At 35.9% G+C, this 23,039-nt stretch overlaps 1 protein-coding gene across 3 annotated transcripts in view; it reads left to right on the plus strand.

Annotated features, from left to right (window-relative positions):
• Positions 1–23,039, plus strand: part of Inpp4b (inositol polyphosphate-4-phosphatase type II B) — a 324,225-nt gene that overhangs the window by 236,520 nt on the left and 64,666 nt on the right. For all 3 annotated transcript variants that reach the window (XM_076863878.2, XM_076863880.2, XM_076863879.2), the window contains 5 exons: positions 2,209–2,381; positions 3,520–3,643; positions 4,698–4,815; positions 9,553–9,693; positions 13,406–13,503. In XM_076863878.2, the coding sequence (XP_076719993.1) occupies positions 2,209–2,381; positions 3,520–3,643; positions 4,698–4,815; positions 9,553–9,693; positions 13,406–13,503 (654 nt within the window). The remainder of the gene's footprint in view (positions 1–2,208; positions 2,382–3,519; positions 3,644–4,697; positions 4,816–9,552; positions 9,694–13,405; positions 13,504–23,039) is intronic.

Below are 23,039 nucleotides of genomic sequence, written 5' to 3' on the forward strand. Positions count from 1 at the left end.
GATTTTATGCTGAAGCCGTCTTGAGCAGAAACTGATCTCTACACACACACACACACACACACACACGCACACACACACACACGCGCACACACACGTACATGCACAAATTGGTCCACAGGTTCTTATCTGTTAACATCTAATCTGGGTCAGTTGACGTTTTTTCCCTACCATTTCTGTGTGTGTGTGTTTCAGTGTCCTCATTTGTATTAGAAGCAACATTAGAGAGAGTGAGAGACAGAAAGAGATACAATGCAAACAGGAAAAATGTAAAAATGCAGGCCTTTCCTCACTGGTGTCTACCGCTGTCTTTTCTTCTGGAAATAATGATGCAACTCTATGTTCCATTTTACACATAACAGTGATATAAGAATTAATAGTCAATGCTTGTCTGAATTGAACCATTATTCATATTTCATCCTAGGTGTGTGTTCTTTATTAAATGGTTACAGATTTAATGGATATTTGTGAATTCCCCTTTCTCCATTATTGTCATTCCTATAGAATTATATGAAATCTACAATGTTTTAGCAATAATAACCCCTAGCATTCCTAATGTTCTTTATATTATGACATCACACAGGCATTTGCATAAAGCGTTAATAAGAGCATATCTTTTTATTAAGTTAGAGTCATTAATTATCCTTTCAACTACTTAGGTTTATTTCATCTAGTCTATTACACCACAACATAAAATAAGTAAGTGGCAGGAGACGTGGTACAACAAGGATCGTGGTTCTTTTCATCATTCCCTGTAACTCTTTCAAGGTCTTAACTGGTTATCGACCACTCACATCATTCATGATGATGCTTCTCCTTTTGTGCTGAGAAGATCATATCATCTCAAACCTGCTCCATAATTAATTTTGCAGCATGTACTTCCTTCATATTAAATTGTATTTGTCACCCTGGTGTTAATTTATTTGTACGTTAATGGGATGTCATACAGCCCAAAATTTATATTTGACAGTTGTCAGGGCTTTGCTCTCCAAACAAGCTGAAATAGAATATCACTTGGCTTTGGTATATGATGTAAAGACATGATTGTTTAATTGATATATGTTAGAAATAGACACATGCAGATAGCACAGATGGCTTCAGTTTTAATCCATATTTGAAGAAAAGCTGCATGAATCCCTAATATTGTCAAAACTTGACTTTCTCGATCTCCTGTACATGTTAAGAAGCTTTTATTATATTTATTCTAACTTTACTCATTCAACTCAAACTCAAGCATCTGCTCCCTGCTAGGCACTGTGCTGGGTTCTCAGGATTCAGTGATTAAAAAGTAAATTCCTTCCCCTCTGTGAACTCACTTTTTTGTAGAAGGAAACAGTGTGCAAATGGTCCCAGCAGGGAGGGCCAGGAGCTGTGGGCACTGGAGGAAGTGAATGCCACCAGACTTCAAGGGTATGGGCGGGGGAGGAGGAGGAACCAAAGAGACTTCTAGAGGAGGGAGAGCCTAGGTGACATTTTCAGGGATGAAAAAGAACTTGCCAGGCCAGTAAGTACAGAAAGTGTTCTAGGAGGGGAGATAGGGTTTGCAAAATCACAGGTGTGAGAGCCACACAGCTTAAGGAGAATGTGTTTTTCACTTCACTTGGGCTCAAGACTGCACATGAAGCTCTGAGAGATGGGATTGGACAGGCAGAAGAGACAATAGAGGATCCTTTGTGAGTTTAGGCTTTTTTTCTGAATGCTTTAATGATTTTTTTTTTTTTAAATAAGGAGGCAAGAGTGAGCGATTGGCTTCAAACTGATCAGAAAGCTCCTAGCAACACTATAGAGAGTGGATTTGAGCAGACTATGGCTGGAAGAAGGGATCGGTTAAGAAATTTACAGGGAAGGGGAAGCAGTTACACATTACAGAGCTAATTGAATGACCACCTATAGAAGAAGTCTAGTAAAATTTCTGTTTCTAGCATATGAACAGTCTAATGGCATCTTCCACTAAGATAATGGCAGTGCCCAAGTTAGAGATGAGCATTCAGCAAAGGAGGCATGTGAGTGTGTGCAGTACCTCCAATGAGAGAGATCCACAGGGTCGCTGGCTATAGACTTTTGGAGTTCAGGGGAGTCACTAGAATTAATCTTTAAATCTATTCCTTATGAACCCTTAATAGTATGTTTAATTGTGCTGAAAGAAATCATGAATAGGCTCTATGCACCGAGACCTCCCTTCATATATCCCACTGCTCTTACTCCCCCCAGAGGACTGGTATGAGCAGTTGAGCCCCCTGGTCCTGACCCTGAAGGACTGCATGGGAGAAGTGGTGAGCAGAGCCAAGCAGTCGCTGACCTTCGTACTGCTCCAGGAGCTTGCCTGCAGCTTGCCCCAGTGCCTGACGCTCACCCTACGCAGAGACATCGTCTTCAGCCAAGCAGTAGGTGCCCGTGGTTGTTCCCACAGAGCTGGGCTGCATGTGCACATCCTTTCTTTGATGAGGGTAGAATTCTTCCTTTGGCAGTTTTATTTTTAAAGATCCTTTTCTTCAGGTGTGGACACCAATATTTTTTTCTTGTGATAGCTATGAGCAGAAAACCATGCAGACGCAGCTTATGAAACCACCTTCAGTATTTCTTTCTGAAACACTGAGATGGCCAAGTCTCTGTCCATTCCATTGACCAGGGCACAGAGACTGTGAAGAAAAGGTGACCTGTCTTTGTATTATGCTCTGGGGTCTGCTAACATGTCAGGGAAGGGACCTCTGTCTCATGCCGCAGGTGACAAGCTAGGACTGGGCAAAGAGATCTCTTTACTCAGTTTCCCTATCACTCCCAAGACAGGATTTCACTGTAATCCTTATTTTGTTTATAAAATAAATTTTCAGGGCAGTAAGGCTTGAACTAGGAGCTTACCAGGACTAGCTCTTTTTCTGACAGGACCCCACTACTCCACCTCATGCTGGTGCCATCCTTTTTCCCACCTGCCTCCACCCCCAGGGTTGAGTCTTATAAACAGAAAACATGCAGGGAAGGAGACAAAAGGCCTCCTTTTAAGCATTCCATTCAATGGGAGAATTTTAACCGAACTGTCTCTGTCCACCATTAAGCTATCTTGTGGCTGGTGCACGGCCAATGGCGCTAACCACGTGTCAGGAATTATGCCCTACTCCCTATATAGTTCTTTGTTGTGTCCTTTCAATGACTCTGTGAAATAATTGCCTCTATTCTGCATGTACAAATAATAATTAATTCAGTTTGGAAGTGCTAAGTAACTTTTTTGTGGTTTTCTTGGTAGAAATCATATACATGCATTTGAAAACAAACCCAAACTCCAAAAACCATGTACTTACCCTTTTGTAATACTATCTTCCCCAAGACTTTCATACACAGCCTTGCTGGATCAAAGACTGCCAACTTATTTTATTATGTATCTATGTACGAAGACTAGTTACTTTGTTAGGATTTGTTAGAATTTTTAATTAAATGTGTGATGTCTTAAAAGTCTAAACTATTCTAAAATTGAACTAATAAGATTGCTGACCCCAGTAAATTTCTTCAATGATTTTCTTTTTTTAGCTTGCTGGATTGGTTTGTGGTTTTATCATCAAATTACACACGAGTTTGCATGACCCTAACTTCTTGCAGCAGCTTTATACAGTGGGGTTGATAGTACAATATGAAGGACTGCTGAGCACATACAGTGAGTACTGTTTAGTACATGTTACCATCATGTCCCTATCCATGATATTTAGCACATTAACTTTTCAGGGAAGTATAAAAACAATATTGTGCCAAGTATTACAGAAATAATGTAATTTCTGGTTTTTACATTCTTTCACCTTGTAACTTACTTTGACATCCCATTATGTTTTGAAAATAGAATTATAGATTATTTCAAAGTAGACTCCTGAGAACCCTTCTGGCTTTTTTTTTTTTTTTAATATAAAAGGCTCTTTGCCAACATACTTTCAATCAGTGGATTTGAAAATCCTAACGCTGTAATATCTAGAACTACACTATTCATTACTGGAGTCTCCAATGAATATGGAGCCCTTGAAATAGACCTACTCCAAATCAATATATTCTAGGTGTGCATCCCGATTTCAAAGATTCATTTTTAAAAAAGGAAATTTTACATAGTTATTAAAAATTCTACATTGATTTTTCAGTTAAAATGGTCTTTTGGATATATTGGGTTCAATAACATATTATTAAAATTACTGTTACTTTTTTATCTTATTTATAAATATGACTGACAGAAAATGTATGATAATATACATAGTGTATATTCTGTTTCTATTGGATAGAGATGATCCAGAATCCTACTTAACTATCTCTTTCTCAGGCTTTCTTAGTTTGAGTATATAGATACAAACCTACCAGGGGCCTTGGGCAGTGGTGGTCAATTCAGTCATCTCTGTGTATAGAAATCAGATATCAGTCTTGCCGATAAAAAGATGTCCAAATGATAGTTTGTTTTATAAAGGTTTTAAAATCTCTCTGTAGCCTCTGAGCAAAAGTGTGCATTCTTCTTCCCTCTAGGGGTACATGGACTTCCAGAAAGTCCATTGAAAAGGTTCTTATTTCTCTGATGAAAACCTTCAGCCATTGAGGAACAGTACGTGGAATAAATATGCCACCTTCAAAAACCCTTTCACTAAAATATTAGAACAGATTCCAGAAAGAAGGGGTAGTAGCTCGTGACCTTTTCTTTATAAGTATGTTTGTAAAGAGGTACCTTTTTCTTTGTTTAGGTGATGAAATTGGAATGCTAGAGGACATGGCTGTTGGCATTTCCGACTTGAAGAAAGTAGCATTTAAAATAATAGAAGCCAAATCCAATGATGTCTTGCCAGTTATAACAGGAAGACGGTGAGTGTGACCGTTTCTTACAGACTGTGCTTTGTTTGGGATGTTGTATTTATTCCTGGAAAAGGAGCCTTGGAGAATTCAGATTTGGCTTGAGTTGTTTTCTTTTGTTCTCTTTTCCTTTTTGGTGAAAAGTAAATACATGTGATGTGACAGGGCAAGATCTTAAAAATCTTCTAGAGCCTTAAATGTTTGTAAATTGTAGTCAGGTGAGTCTGGTAATGCTTCTCCATGAAATATGAGAAATTTAAAATAATAGCGTGCATGAGAAGAACATTTTCTTTTTATAGCTATCTAGTCTAAAGCTCTGGATGTTTTTACTTTTGCGGGAATCGTTCAGTTAATAGCTCCATAATTCTTGAGATGACTTTAAATTAAATTCAGTTAAAAGCAGCAACATTTTTAGGAAAGATATATTCCTATGTCAGGGGCATATACCACCATTTTTCTTAATTATTTTTGAAAATCCATTCTCAGGCTGTGAAATTTCCGAGAAGTGTTTTAAATATATAGCTTTGAAGGTCAGTATATGATGGGCGAAATATCAGAAATAATTAAGAAAAATGATTGTGTGTAAAATAGACCTTTAGTAGAAGACTTCTATCCCATAGTAAGTTGTTGCAATCAGAATTCCTTCAACCTTCAACTATTCTACTGTTAGCAGTTTTAAGTGCTGCATGAGTTTATTTAAAGACTGAAATATTCTTTGGTCATAATGAAAATGTGAATGTACAAAAGGAAGAAAACTTTTCATGCTAGAGAAAAATGAAGAGGAGGCAATGTCTAAAATTAATGCAAAATACACCTGTCTTCCTGTCTACGGTAAACATGTGATATTTAAAGTTTATTTGAAGGGTGCCGAGAGTCACACAGTTGGAAGATAGGTGACTATTTCTTACACATAAAGAGAGAGGAAAATAAAAAGCCAACCCTCAACTTCATAAAACTAAAAATCTCATTTGGAGATTAATGCTTCATTTGCTAGACATTGGAAGAAAAAGGAATAAAATTGCCCATATACACACTTGGAAATAGTACAGCTCTGTATATTAGCATGAAGTTTACTGTCAAAAGTGAGAAGGTGATACTTTTCTCACAATTTATAAGGGACACTTACCAGGGCGTTTACAGATGAAGAGCAGAGGGCTTTTTCTGAGGACACTCCTCAAGCAGTATCTAAGTTCTCAAGTTGTCAGAGAGATGGGAGCAGTCCCCCCCCCCCCAACCACCACCCAGAATGACAGCATGGGTAGCTTGGCAAATCCTGCAATTGGGAGGAGTCGTCTCAAACCACCATGTTAGGACTAAGGGACTCCATCAAAGGCATACAATTTTAGAAGCAGTTATTCGTGGAAAGGTAGGAAATAATGGACAGAAGCAGCAGGGATCTGTGGTGCTTTTCCTGGGGGCTGCTCCGATCAGGCAGAACCGCCCTCTCTCAGTTTCACCAGGACAAAGCCCATTCACTAACCCTTTGCGGCTTCACTGTCCCGGAGAATGACTTCATTTGCACAGGAGAACAGGAAAAAGCACAGTCTTGAAAATTGTTAGAAACAACAGTGATTTAGACAGTCCCATTCACAGTAGAATCAGAAAGAATAAATAGGAATAAATTAAACAGGTTTGTCTAGGAAGTGTTCACCAAACACACAAAATAATTACTGAGAGAAATTAATATGATACAGTCATAATGGAGAGACAGTCTGTGCTCAATGTTTGGAAGACTCAATATTGTTTAGATGGCATTTGTTTCCACAAATGGATCTATATAGATTTAGTATGATTTCTGTCTAAATCTCAGGAGTCTTTTTTTGCAGAAATTGGCAGACTTAAAATTTTATGTAAATGAAAATGACCTAGAATACTCCCCAAAATTTGTATGGAGGATTTATGTTTTCTGGTTTCAAAATTTTCAATAACACTATAATAATCGAGACAGTATAGTACTGGTCATAGGTCATCAGAACAGAATTTGGAGTTCACAAATAAACTCTCATATTAAGAGTCAATTGATTTTCAAGAAATATAACTTAATGGTGAGTGTAGAATCTTTTCAAAAAATGATGCTGTAGCAATTGGTTATCTATATGCAAATACAAGAATTTGAACCCACATATAAAAATTAATCCATGTAGATCTAAAAATATAAGCTAAAACTATGAAACTTCTAGGAGAAAATATTTATAAGTTGGCTTACTAATGAGTTCTTTGGTCACAAAAATCAAGGTGGTGCATCAAAGAAAAAAATAGATAATAGGACTTTATCAAAATGCTAAACTTTGAAGCATCAAAGACATCACTAAGTGAATGCAAATACAAGTCACCAACTGAAAAAGATGAAAATCATATATCTGAAAAGAACTTGTTCCCAGAATATTTAAAGAGAGCTTGTGTCTCAAATAAAAATGAAAAAAAAACCCTAATTTAAAAATGGGCAAAAATTTAAATAGATATTTCACCAAATACATTTTACGAATGGTTTGTAGCACCTGAAAACATACTTAACATCATTAATCATTAGGAGAATGAAATTAAAACCACAGTTAGTTACCAGTTTACTCACACTAGAATCATCATAATCAAAAAGTCAGGTAATAATAGATGTTGGTAAAGACATGTAAAACCTAGAACGTTCTTACATTATTGGTGGAAATGTAAAATGGTACACCTCTTTGGAAATAAGCAGTTTCTCGCAGAGTTAAGTATGAACTCATAGGTGTATATACCCATAAGAAGACAAAGTTTTTGTTCAAACAAAAAAATTTTGCTGGAATGTTCACAGCAGCATTATTCCTAATAGCCCAAATCATGAAAATATCCCAAATTTCCATCAACTAATGACAACATCGGCACATTGTGTTATAGTGTATCTATAAAGTAGAATGCTATTTAGTAATAGGAAACAAACTGCTGGTATACACTATGATGTGGGTAACATCAAAAACATTATGCTAAGTGAAAAAGCCAGATGGAAAAGTCTACCCATTGTATGAAACCATTCATAGGAAATATGTAGAAAAATAAACTCTGTAGAGACTTCCTGAGGCTGGCAGTCAGAGGGGGATTGACAGGCATGAAAGATCCATTTAAGGTGAAGGAAATGTTCTAAAACTGGATTATGGTGATGGTTGTACAACTCAGTAAACCTATTAAAGCTCTGGATTATGTCATTAAATGTATGCATTTATGTCAATTGTATCTTAAGCTAATACAAAGTTATCACAGAAAAATTACATAAAGCGTGTCACCTTCAGAGTTACTTGCACATGTGTACTGTCTCTTTGATGCTTAAATATTCTTGGAAGACTTGAAATAAACCCCATCCCTCTGTTAGCCATGCTATACTAAGGAGGATTGGAAACAATTAAGCAAAGAGCAATAATGTGTCCATCCATCTGAAGGTAATGTTAACATCCATATTTGCTCCATTGATGGTGATTCCCAATTCTCTTTCATAGCTAGAAAGTCTTTACATTTCCATTCACAATTCACGCTATATCAGAAGACAACAAACTTCAAAGTATGGGAGGAACTACTCTTGCTGAGCATATTTTATGAACAATGATTTAAATTTTCAACTTTAAACATTAAAGGTTATTTTTAAAAAAACGTTTTATTGATGTACTATAGTTGTAAGTAATATTGGGATTCATTGTCACATATTTGTACCTGCACACAATATAACAATATAATTTGGCCAATATCATTCCCCAGTATTTCCCCTTTCCCTCCTCTCCTCTTCTCCCTCATCCTGGTCCCTTTCCTCTGTTCTACTGATCTCCCTTCAATTTTCATGTAAATTCCCCTCCCATCTTTCTTTGTATTCATTCTCTCTAAGCTCCACATATGATAGAAAACATGCAATCCTTGACTTGCAGAGTTTGTCTTATTTCACCTAATAAATTTCCTCAAGTTTTATCCATTTTCCTGAAAATGATATAATTTCAATCTTTCTCAATCTTTTATGGCTGAATAAAACTTCATTGTGTACATATACCACATTTTTTAATCCATTCATCCACTGACTGACACCTAGGATAGTTTCATAGTTTAACTATTAAGAATTGTGTTGCAATATCAAGGATATGCATGTATCATTATAGTATGATGACTTTAATTCTTCAGGATAAATATCAAGGAGTGGTATAGCTAAGTTATGTGATAGTTCTATTCCTAGTGTTTTGAGGACCCTCCATACTGATTTCCATAATGATAATGTTTAATAAAGATTTCCAATGAAAATATGCTTGTGGTATGTGAATGTTGCAAAATGATCAAAACTCTCAAAGGTTACACCTTAAATAATTGAACCATTTCATTTCCAATAGGCTATCACGAACAGGGTTTATCAATAATAATCATGATTGAGCTGAAAATATCCAATATCTATCATTCAACTACTTTATTTATTTTGGGAACTGATGAGATTTTAAAAATAACTCAAGAAAACAAATACCATGGCCATATCTAAGCACATGGCCCTGGGTGTTAAAAAATGAACTAAATATTCTTCCTTTCCTGATTGAGCTCAGAGTAATGTAGAGAAATCAAACATGGAAACAAATATTTGCGATTCTCTGTGCCAAGCAATTTGGTGAGGATATGAAGGAATGCTTCTTGAATGAATGAAAATAGAAAATAAGCAGACAAAACCCTAAATCCGGGCTACATCCCAATGAATCTATAATGATCTGAAACACGAAATAAGCCATGCTTCCTCCCTGTCCTTCCCTTCTGCAGTGAACACTATGTGGTAGAGGTCAAGCTTCCAACTGGAATGTTTGAGTCGCTGCCTGCACAGATTAAAGAAGGACAGTTACTCCGTGTGCATCCAGTACTTTTTAATGTTGGGATCAATGAACAACAAACTCTTGCTGAGAGGTAAGCTTCAGGTACAAGGTTGATTTCAGTTGTTCTTTTTTCCTTTTTAGGACTTTGCGGGGAAATCCCACGATTCTGCTTATAGGATCTAGATATATTTATTGGTACCATTCTGCATTTTATTAATTCCAAGTTAATCAATATAGCAAGGTAAAATATTCATATTCAAGGAAATATGGCCCATATTTAAATTTAAATTTAAAAAATTGTGGTACATGTAGAGGCTAATAGCAAAGTAGTCACATGGATCAACTTTTTTTTTTACACTTGCAAGTACAATGTATGTATTAAATTTGAGAACTTTTTATGTTCATATATATATATATATATATATATATATATATATATATATATTGACATTATAAATCCAGTTATATGTGTTAAAATTTTATGAACACAGTCTGTTTTTTCCTTGTTTTATGTATTATTATAACTATAGTAGGATAATGTTAACATGTCTTTTAATAATGACTTCCTCAAATAGTAAATGACTTTATGCAATTCCATGAGGCATTGTCAAAAAACACTTATTCTTTCAGAGCAGAAAACTTAACTTCTTCACCTTACCTAATTTACATATAAAGATTATAGAAACTGTGGATAAAAGTTTATAGAACACAGGTTTAAAAAATTTTAGAGAAAGAAGTGATCATCTTGTTTAAGCCAGATGTGGTAGCTCACACTTGTAATCCCAGCATCTTGGGAAGCTGAAACAGGAGGAGCGAAAGTTCAAAGCCAGCCTCAGCAACTTAGCAAGGCCCTAAGCAACTCAGTGAGACCCTGTCTCTAGATAAAATACACATACAAAAAAGAGGGGTCTGGGATGTGGCTCAGTTTTCCTCTTGTGTTCAATCCCTGATACAAAAAAAAAAAAAAAAAAAAAGAAAGAAAAGAAAAGAAAGGCCTGGCTGGAGAAGTCTCTGACAGGTAAACTTTGGGACAATCTGAAAGTCTTTGGTATTTAAAATGATTTCTTAACTCCCCATAAGTAACTGTTCTAATGTGTGTGGCATATTACTTGCTATGACTTGTTAAATATATTTTAGATCTTCATTACTGTCTTTTACTAAACTAACATTTCTGCTATAATTGTAGTTCTCTTGAATTTCAATGATGCTTAACATGCCTCTTGTTAGCTATTATTTTCAGACTCTCTCTTTGCTTCTCCCTCTTACCCACAAGATGTTTCCTGGAAAACATAGGTTTTCATAATTCTCATTTGGCAGTTAACAAGTAGATGATGAAGCTTTGTATTTTATGTTTGATTTCAATCCATTTAGAAGCTGTTAGTCTCTTTTCTTACAGTACTTATATATCAAAATATGGTTGTATGCATAGTATTGTACATGAAGTTTTCTTTGATAATTAAACACTTTTTAAAATCAGTATAAATTTTGATTGTATTTTGTGTGTGTGTGTGTGTGTGTGTGTGTGTGTGTGTGTGTATGATCTTTTTCCTCATATCAAAAGCAGTGTCTGTGGCAAATGATATTCTTGAACATAACTCACACAACTTGGGACAAAAAGAACCAGCCTGATAAATAGTGTCTTTTTGATATAGCAAAACTTTTTTGGTACACTAGAATATGGTATATTTGGGATTTGGATTAACTCATAGACAAGGTAAAACTTAAAGATAAAAAAATTAATTGCTCAAACTTCAGGAGACTGGGAAATCTAAGAGCCAGGTCCCAGCTGCATTGGTCTGATGAGGGCAGATGTCTGATCACGTTTCCTTGTGTGCTCACAATGGTCTCTTCTTTGTGTAGATGGTGCAGAGCTCTCTGGTGTCACTTCTTGTAATGTACAGGATCAGAGCCTATCCCCATAACCTCATTCAACCCAACTCACTTACTCAGAGGGGGCCCCATTACTAAATACAACAAAACTAGGGTTAGGGTTTCTGCACATGGATTTTACTAATCTTACTTGAGGATGCTATGTTAAAAACACCAGTTCACTCTGGTATCTTAAAAAGTTAGAAAAGTGTATTTTCAGTCTGGAGAAACTCTTTTAATTTTCCTATGACTTTATTCATGTTCTCCAAGTTCAATTCATACAGATATTAAACATTGGCTCTGCTAGGCACTGCCATGTCCAGCTATGGGACAGAGGGACACAGGAAACGTGGAATGTGATACCTGTGCTGAATGAACTATAATACATTAAGGAGGATGAGTCAGCCAACACCACTTTACATTTGACTTTTGCAATCATCAAAGATGTTGAAAGGACACAAATAGCGTAGGAAAGAAATGGGAGATGAGTCCATGTGGAAGGTCCCTTGGAAAACAAGAGCTTTCCCCTGCTTTGAAGAATATGAATTAATCAAGCCAACAAGGAAGGTTAGACATTCTAGTCGGAGGAGGAAGAGCATGTGAACAGTCTCAGAGGTGTTAAGACAATGCTGAGAAGAGAGAAGGGTGAAACTACACTCCCATGAGTGTGTTCGATAGCTTTTGTGGAGACTTCAGTCCTGAACAAAGGGACCAGACTTTGTCATTACAGGGAGAAGAGAAGCATTGAAGTTCAGTGAACTGATAGGGTGATATTGATTCTTTCAGCATTTGGTTTATGTATAATGCAATGCCGGGTCCACAGCTGATACTGAGCAAATATTTATTGAATGAATGAATGATCTCGTCATGCTACATAATAGACAAAAAGGGAAGGAGGCTGGAGGTATAGCACTGGAGCATTTGGGAGGCTTGAGGAGAGTAATTAACTACCTAATATATAGCGACAGTGAAAAAAAAGGAAGGGATAACCAGACATGTGGTAAATATCAATACATAGTGGGTAGGATGGGGGAACGAAAGGAAATCCAAAATGGTGCCTGGATTTTGAACTTTAGTTAATGACAGGATATCGGGGATAGGTCTAGAAACAGTCAATAAGAGGAAATGGATTCAGGTTTGGGTTATGTTGCACATGAAGTCAGTATAGGAGGGACACAACTCACACTGAGAATTCCAATCTAGAAATATGGATTGGGATATAGATACATACTGGGAGCCATTTATACAGCATCCTTTGGACTTTTGAACTTGGGAAATTATCAAAGAGAAGACAGTCAGGGACACATGAGTAGAAAGGTTCTTCTTAAAGAAGGACTAAAAGAGCCCTGGTACAGAGAGGTTGGTCTTAAAATTTAGCAGGAAAAAAAATATCTGTAAAAGTGAACTCCTCTCTGTGGGTATAGGGCTCTACGTGTTCCTCTGGCAGTTGACAGTGTACAAGACTGCATGCAGCACAGTGCCCTGTCCTGGTCTTCTGAAGCATTCCCAAGCTGCCATGGGTAATGAGCAAGATTGAATGGATAAAAAGAGAGGGAGGGAGGGAGGGAGGGAGGGAGGGAGGATTTTCTATGCATGCAGATATGCAGCCCTGAAGAGGAGGTGCAGGTAACGAAAATTAACATTCACCAGATACTAGTTTTCTACATGCACAGGGGGTTATGTTTGCATATGGTATTTAGTCAAAAGTTCACAGGTGATGATGTGAGACTAGTTTGGTGTTGTCAGAGTGATTGGTGGAATCAGGGCGGTGGAGACTAGAATACGCTTGAAATCACATTTGTGAAATGTAGCTTAAAAAATGAGTGCCTCTCTCTTAGGAAACTATTGTCATCTATTTATAAAGCAATGATAAAAAATGTTACTTTTTGGAGCTCTTCTACAATCCATAACTACTTTCTTTTTTCTACTTTTAGGTTTGGAGATGTCTCTTTGCAAGAAAGTATTAACCATGAAAATTTTGAACTTCTCAAAGAATATTACACAACATTTATGGAAAAGATGCCTCCTGATTGTAAGTACATGAGTTGTAGAAAACAATAACAATAATTTCTTGATTATAAATCTTCAGGAGAGGTCAGGCATCGAGGTCAGTGGCTAAAGAAGCATAGGCTGGGAGTTGAGCATGATTTTGAGATTATGTGAACCAAAAAGATTGATTGCCAAGGTGGCCGGGCTGACGCCTGCCTCATTACCTTGATTGCACTTTAGAATATGTCCCACAGCTCATGCAGGGACATTAACTTCAGTGCCATTGGAAAATGACAAAAATTTAAAGTATAGAACTTAACATTAGAAACCTCTATTGAGCCTAATAAAATTTTTGCATAATTCTTCACCATATAAAACACTTAAGTAAATCCTTAAGTCTCCAATTTGCAAGATAACATCAGACATGTCACACACTGTATAAATAGAAAATCAGAAAGAACACAAGTTACACAATGTAATGCCCAGCAACATAAAAGAAGGAGCCAATTTACTGAATATACTTATTGCAACATTTTACAGGAAGAACTTTAGGCATTCAAGCTTATAGAAATGTGTTTTACATTTTTTTGGAAAAGGTTTGGCCATTGTTTAATTCTGAAGCTTTTTTTCCTATACCATTAAGTACATAACACTTAAGTAGTCCAACATCAGACAATTAAGAATGTCTTTGGAGCTCATTTGCAAATAAGTATAAATATGCTGAGATATTGAGATATTCACAATGATAATAAACTAGATTTGAATAAAGTAGGGAATGTTTTAACATTTTTAACCAAAAATTATAATTGAAGCCTACCTGTCATCCAATCATAAGCCATTTGTTCACTGCTTTACAGTCTTATACTTACTTTGTGATAATATTAGGTGGCAGAATGTTAGGTCTTTTCATTAACCCACTGAATGCTGAATCAGATTTCTTCAGTGGGCATATGCATGCCCATGTGCAAACAGAAAGTTTTACTTATAGTTTTCATACTATGATTTTTATATTATTTTATTTTCCATCAAAATTTTTTGTCAAAATGAAATTAAGCAGGTAGAGGTTTTTTAGCAACCAGCACACTTTGAGTTATAAATTTGTTAATTACCTGAAAAGTTACTATATTATGTATAAAACTCTTTTGCTTTGGTCATTAATAAAAAAAAAGAGTTGACTCTAACTTGGATGTTGGTGAGTCTTCAGTCTGTTTATAAGTTATTTGTAATTTGGAAGTAAATCTCAGAATTTTTATCAACTTGATTTCTGTTTATCTTGTTCTTAAAATGTATGTGTAGTTCCTGGATTAGCAATAGCAGCCCGACCTGGGGACCTGTCAGCAATGCAGACTCTCAGGCCCCACTGCAGATGTACTAAACTTACCCTGAACCCATATTTTAATAATATTTCCAAGTGGTTTCTGACCCACATTAATTCTCTTTTTTAGTTGTAGATGGGCAAAATACTTTTATTCTACTCATTTTTAAGTGGTGCCGAGGATGGAACCCAGTTCCTCACATGTGCTAAGCAAGCGCTCTAGCACTGAGCCACAACTCCAGCCCCCTGATCCACATCAATTCTTGAGAGCCAGCAATGGTCATTTATACGTCATCCTCATTCAAAACCTATGTTAAAGTCCATGAACAACACTTGTACCACCTGTAAAAGAATCATGTAGAATATTGATGAAATATTGCCTGAGAGATGAAATACAAAATAATTCTATTTTCAATTTAAATTAAACTTTTCATAAAAATAAATATTAAAAATTTAAAAAGATAAAACCTTATATATTAGCAATTAAATAGTTGTCCATTTGCATCAATGAGGAATTGTTTGCAGGACCTCCTGCAGATACAAAAATCTATGGATGCTGAAGTACTCTATAAAAATGGTGTAGTATTTGCATAAACCCTGGGTACATACTCCTGGATGCTTTAAATCCTCACTAGATTATTTATAAAAGCCATACAATCTAAATGCTATGCAAATAGTTGTTACGCCATATTGCTTATAGGAAATAATGACACAGAAAATCTGTACATGTTCAAATACAGTTTGAATCAGTTAGCAGTGTTTTAGTTTTCTGAATATGTTTGGTGGCTGATTGAATAAACAGATGTCCAACATGTGAATGTGGAGCACTGACTGTATAATCAAGTGTTTTTAGAAACTTGAAAATTTACTCTTTGAATACAGGATGGCCTTTAGGGTCATACCAGTTCCATTTCATTATTTAGGCAGGAGTCTTAATATTACTGGATTTTCCTTTTTTATTTCCTACATTTTTGAGACAAAGCTATCTTAGATTAACGGCAGAATGGAGTTGTAGCATGACTGTGGTACATCTGAACCCGGGTGTAAACCCCATTTGTATAGTTATGCTGACACCTGGGGGCTAGGCCTGAGTTAGAAACATTGCGGGCCAAAGCATGATTTGAGTTGTACTCCATTGCAGGACAAAAGCACAAAGCTTGTGAGTAGAGAAAGATTAGAGGTCAGGCCATTTGCTAAAAGGGAAGGAATTACTATACTGGGCCATATCCACATCCATAAAGTTTATTGTTTTCTCTCACAGTAAAATCAATGGATAGTTTCTGTGGATATTTAAGATAGATTAATTCTCTTAATAAATTATTTTTCCTTATGAATCCATTATGAATGTGCTTTCCATTAATTTATCAACCTGTTTGCAAATGATTTATGCATGAAATAGTTGAATTCTATAAGATTTTGAGGAAAAACAATAATTTTTTTCTCCAAAGACTTTTTTTTTTTTAACTTTAAGGGATGCCCCTTACTTATATCAAGACATAAAGATACATCCCATCCCAATATATTCACTCCCAAAGGGCTTTCATCTTTTTGCTCTTCTCTTTTTTTTATTTGTTCTTTTTAGTTACACGTGAAAGCAGAGTCCATTTTGATGAAATTATACATGCATGGAAAATATTTATTGTAATTAGGGCCCCGGTCTTATGGATGTACATGATGGTGGGGTTCACTGTGGTGTAGTCACCTGTGAATCTTTAATTCTTTTGTTTAGAAAAATTTTCAGGACTAAAATCATATTCTTCCCCAAATCTTCTCTATTCCCATTGTATGTAGTATATTTAATGGGCAGTCTCAATTCAGCAGTCTACAAACATGGGACAGTTTTATTTTGGTGACTGTTATCAGGTTTACTAAACACTTGAACCTTTGGAGTTAGTAATTGGGGGAGGGATGTTGAAAGAAACTTGGTCATTATATACCTTCCAATATGTTCATCATTGTCTAGTAATTTGTGACTCATGTATTTAAAAAGTTCAATGCAATTAGAGTAAGTATTTAATCAAATTCATATTATTATTATCCTCCACCCTCAGCTGTGGAAAGACCATCAGGGGAAGGCTTGGTAAAGCAGGGCAGCTCCTGTGTCTTTGTCCTGGAGAATTCATGGGATCTCGAAGGATATCTCATGGGATGTCCCTGTTACAAAGAGGCAAGCCAAGCATGAGAATCCCAGGAGAGGGCATTTCCTTCCCTGACAATGATGTGAAGCAAGTCACACATGTCTAAAATTGCCACCAGATAGAACTGCTGCTGCTGGCCCCTTTTCTGTGCTGTGAATTCTCCCTCACAATTTTTTTTTCTCTAGTGATGCTGCTTTCCAACAGCTGCCATCCCTGCACTGACTCTGAGGCACAGTGATCTCTGGGAGCTGCTTCCCCTCAGGCCCTACCTGTGATATTTACTGGTCCCTTTGATCAACTGGGAAATTCCATGGGGCCTGTATTTGTGCTTCTCCTATTTGCTCTGATCTTCCCATTGAACTTGATGATCTGAGACATCTTTCAGACATCTTTCAAGCCCCTTTCTTGCCTCCCTAAAACATGAAGACATTTAATTTTGCATTCTAAGTTAAGTGAAAAGAAAAATAAAGCACTTCTGTAAATCACCAGCACAAAAGGCTCCGTGTTTCGAGACTGTTATCACATCTCACATATAATCCAGAGCTTTTGTAAAAGGAGCAGATTCAATGCTTCTTTCTCTCTGCTTTAAGGTTGGAAGGACCAACTGTCAATTGTTCACATCCAAGCACTTTCTCTAATAGTAATGCCCTGTACTCCAAACATAGGGAGATTGGAATCATAACAGATTTATTAAAACTTGACCACTTAACTGACTCCTTTATTCAAACAATAAGAATGGATTGTGTAGCACTTTTGATTACAAAGGAAAACCAGGCAGGGCTTTTTTTTAGCTAATCTAAATTATTTCTATATTAATTGAAAATTCTTTATATGTATAGGATCTCCTCCATTATAGCAATAAGAATTCCACATGAAATGCTTTTTTAGAAAAAAATGAAAAACTTAGTTTGCAATGCAAGTGGGTAGAATGTTGTCATGTATTTCATTGTATGTATGTCATTTTTGCTGGAAGTCTCACATTCAATGGAGCAGGTACTGTTAAAGATCATATTATGTATAAAACTCTGCCAATCACTATGGAAGATGAAGATGAATAGACCTGTCCCCTAGTAGCACACAATTTAACGACTCAGTGTCATCAAAGAATAATCTGCATTAACTCTGAACCTCATTTCAGAAAAATAATTGCTATTTTAGAGTGTTGATCCTTTTTTTAAATAATTTGATTTTATTGTTTTTTGCTTCCATTGTTCAAAGAGTTTTACTTTCTCCTTGATTGTTTCTGACATTCATGGTCTGGTTACGCATTGTCATAGCTTTCATTTCTGCACTAGGAAAAATAAAACATCCTGTACACTCATTCCATTTACAAAAATAGGAAAAGAGAATGCAAATTTAATAGTTTATGGATAATTAATTTTAGATGAATTATTTAAACAGTTTTCTCCACAGTCTGCATAGAAAATGATAACAGACATTGTGAAAGGTAATATCTGTAACTACAAGAAAAGTAGGGCTATAGAGTCCACAAATAATGAAGGAATTATTTGACATTGAGGCAAAAAAGAAACTAAAATGAGAGGCATATAATCCAGGAAAGGTGAGCAAGAATATTAGATGTGTTGAAGACAAAGAATAAGGATTAAAGAGAAGCTATTGGATTTGGTTCCTATGAATGATTGATGACGTTTAATGGACTAGTTTTAATTAGCAGGCTTTCAAGAAAAGAACACATCTTGTATAAGTAGAGAGAGAGAGAGAGAGTAAAAGCCACACCTTAGGAAACTCACCACTGAATACCAAGAGAGAAATGAGAAAGTAGGCTGAAAGCAATGGAATGAAACAAAAGGGTTTTTGTTTTGGCTTTGATTCAGTTTTCCAAGAGGAGAGGTCAATGTATGTTCAAAGACGGATGGAAATTTCATAGTGCTCTCTGTGGGCTAAGAACCTACTCTTGGTGTTGCTGAGAGGTTCTGGAGAAGGTAGTAGCAGTGAGTCTCCTGTAAGTAGCCAGAAAGCTCCAAGAGAGTACAGAGGACTAGACCTCCTGTGTAAGGCAGAGACTGAATATAACCTGACAGGGATGGAAGTAGTCTTCTTGCTTCTGTATAATGAAAACAGCCATGCCTGGCTGAGGCCCCATTAACACCTGAAAAATTCCGGCAAAAATTCACAGTCGCTCTGTGAAACTGGTGTTCTACACATAAAAGATTTGAAAGGTTACAAAGGGGAGCTAGGAGTTGGTCTTCAAAACCCTGCTGGTCACCGCTGGTTCTCAGGTCTCACAGCCCTTTGGTGAATTTAGAGGGAAAAGCCTTAGAAAAAGATTTTTTTTTTCACATATCCTTTGCCAATTTAAAAAATCAGGTCAATCATGGTTTTCCTTGATAGCCTGTTAACTTCTTTTAACAGAATTATTGAAGTATACTTCTTAAATATAATTTGTAAAAAGCTGTGCATGCCTATTAAGAAGTCTGACATCTTTTACTGAACTACCATTTTGTTAGCGGAGTGTAATTTAGACTAAAATATTCTTAGCCCTTTGGACTTCTATTCTTCCTTTCCTCCCTCCTTTCCTTTTTTCCAGTGCTAGGGACTGCACCCAGGGCCTTTCACATGCCAGGACAGCACTCTGTCACAGAGGGGTTCCCTCAGCCCCTCAGTTAGCATTTTCTATTTTTACTATTTCAATTTTTCCTTAACTCTCACTTTAAAAATTGATACATGGAGTAAAGCTGGTTCAAGTCGGGATAAAATTAGAGATATTTAATAAATGTTGGAATTCAAAATAAATGAAATTTATAAAAAGAAATGGTGCTCTATTGGGACAAGTAAACCTGCAAATAAGAGGATTTCACAGAAGCAGATGAAAAAGAAGAGCTTAACTATAAACACAGTATAGGATATAAAAAATTAGGTTAATTAGATCAAAGAATTGAACAACTCCCTGTAATATCTGATACTTTATCATTTTGGACATTGCCATATAACCATCGAAAAAGTAGCATATTTCTCAAACATGGGCCAGAACTCTCTAGTAAATGAAGATAATTTTCCAGAACAAGTGTGTGATGATATTTTCTTGAATTAAAATATTATTTTTGTGTCCAAAGGAATGGAAAGAACAGCTGCCAAGAGATTATTTGGAACTGTACTTGGTATAAAATAAACTTACAAATTGATGCACATGAGAGTATTGCTAGAAAACCAGCTACAATATTAAAAACACATATATTGCTCCAAAAAAACCAAAAAACTGAATACTAGGTTTTGGCAGACTTTGTTAGCAAACTGTACTATTGGACTCACCATCCTGTTTAATGTCATAGTCACTGTTCATGTGCCAATGAGTACCCTGTACTACATATGGATAAGAGCACTGAAGAGGAGAGTATAAATTAGCTCCTGTGGTTGGTGCACTTACCAGAGAGGTGCTTCATCATTTGCTCTAACAATGACGATTAAGGCTATTTGAGTGGATGATGCCTTCAGTTAGTGATCATTCTGTGAGCTCTGTCACAGACTAGGAAATACATGATGAAATCAACTCTGACAGCACCATCTACGTGTGCCTCATAGATGGGCAACACTCCATAAGTCAAAAGGGCACACGTCTTTATACTTTGCACATGCACACACACATATGAAGCAACTCAGATGGAATGATATTTTCATTCAATGTGAAATTACCTTGATTTAACATGTCATGCTAAATTAAAGTGTCTAAGTTTCCTAAGCACCAAGAATAATCTGTATAGTACAGAGTTCTAATATTTCTAACAAACTGAAAGATAAAAGATATAAAAAGATGTGGAGGCTAACTCAAAATAAGCAAGGGGGAGGGAAGAATAGAAGTTCATTGCTATAGACAAAGGGGAATGAAGGAAAGGGAGGGTGCATGGGCATAGAAAAGACAGTAGAATGAATCCGACATAACTTTTCTGTTTATGTATGAATACACAACCAGTGTAACTTCACATCATGTACAACTGCAAGAATGGGAAGTTACACCCCATGTATGGATGGTATGTCAAAATACATTCTTCTGTCACATATAACTAAAAATAACAAATAAAAATTGTTTAAAAAAATATAAAGTTAGCCTGAAATGACCCACTAAGGCTCAGCAAAAGAATACAGAATGAAATGAAATGTGAAAATTTACAAAAAAGATATTAGGATTTTCTGAAGTTAACATGAGTATCCTTTCAACACCTATTATACATTGATGTATCATATAACTAATTTACATTAATAATTTTAAAGACATTTCAACTTTGATACTATGTAGACATCCAAATATACAAAAGAAAAATCCAGTTAGTCATCCAAATATTTTGCTTATTTTGTTTCAAGCATATGTATATTTGGAAACATTCAGATGGCAGAGGAAATTTTCACATATTAGCCATATGTTTGGCATTGCATAGATACACAAAAATGTTAAAAGGAACTGGCAGTATAAGGGAGATTTATATATCTATTTCTGCACAGATAAAATTACATGATATCCATCTATGCATTGATTAAGAGATCATATAACCTTTAGGACAACCTCAAGTTGAAGAGCCTCAAAGCTGAAACTGTCCAAAAGAGGACAGATGAAAATAGAATTGGAAGATTTCTAGGTGTCTCCATCTTTTCTACACCGATTTTTCTTCTCAATCTACTCCAGTCAGCCTTCTTTTCTCATAACTCCTCTGAAATGTTTTTTTTTGGAAGGGATTTGAACACTGTTAGACCTAATGCCTGGTTCTTTGTCCTCATCTTACTTGATCTAGTCGTGGGTTTGACATGGTTATTTACTCCCTCTCTCATCATCACACATTTCTGTGATATCTCTTCTCTGCTCCCCTGTTGAACATGGCCTCACTACCTTGAATACATCTATGAACCATTGACCTTCATGTCCTCATTTATGGCCCATCTATCTTCTCTGAACTCATGGTTCCTGCTGTCATATATACCTAATTAAAAATTTTTAAAATTGGAGTTACTCTTGATTCTTCTCTCTCTCTCTGAACTCTTACCCTTCTTCTAGTCCATTGGAACATCTCATTGGCAGTACTTTCAAAATATATGAAGAAACAGAGTGAATTTACTTTTATGTATATCAATAAAGCCCCCTCTATTGCTGCCATCCTGAATAAACCATTCTAATATCTCTTCAAGATTATAACAAGAGCTTCCTTGAGTTCTCTGTCTTTTTTCTCTCAGTCCTTGTTTATTCTTATCACAGCAGCCAATGTGAACCTTTAAAAATGGTACTTGTTGACTTTATAGCTGAACTTACAAAAGCTTCGCCTGGCACATGGTACCTACTTCATAAATAGTTGGTGAATGCATGAGTAAATGGCATAAACTGGGTCATTTAGGTATGTTTTTAAAGAATCAGAGAAAAATAGAAAGCTACTGGATCTTGGAATTCAACTTAGGTTATGTTAAAAGTCATTATTCCTGTTAATAATTGTTGAGTGATAAAAGGATCCTCTAGTGAAATTACTTTGGAATTCACATGATCACATTGAATGTTCAGGGAAGGTCTAGAGCATGGATAGAAAACTTTTTGTAAAGGCACAGAAAGTAAATACTTAAGTTTGTATTGTAATCTCTGTCATTGGTTCTCAAATCTGATATTGTGGTACAAAATAAACCATAGACAATATGTATGCCATGGACATGACTGAATTTCAATAAAACTGTGTTTACAAAGGCAGAGGAACTAGTTGGGCTTAGTCTGCAGGCCATAGTTTTCTGACCCTAGTTTATAGTTTCTAAACCTATTTAATTTTGTTTAAAAGAGTATTCTTGACATTATAGAACCATTAAAAATTATATAAGACAACCATTAGCATTTGGCTAAATAAGTGCCCCTCAGGACATAATTGAAGAAATACTGATCTAGTCCAGCCGTATCATTTATTATGAGGGACTTGGGGATGCAGCATAGATTTTGTTAAGTACATACACTGAGCTAGTGGGACAACAGAGACTAAATTCCATGTATAATGACTCCCAGTTGACCATTTTTTTCAGTTTTATACCAATGCTTTCTAGCAGCTTCTGACAGTAATGAACTTAAAAGTATATTACCTGAATTTATAGATTCCCTGATTTCTAAATTAGCTGAATTTATAATTATAGATTTTAAAACTGAACATTTCA

The sequence above is a fragment of the Callospermophilus lateralis genome, chromosome 8, assembly GCF_048772815.1.
Source record: "Callospermophilus lateralis isolate mCalLat2 chromosome 8, mCalLat2.hap1, whole genome shotgun sequence".
Classification (NCBI taxonomy): domain Eukaryota; kingdom Metazoa; phylum Chordata; class Mammalia; order Rodentia; family Sciuridae; genus Callospermophilus; species Callospermophilus lateralis.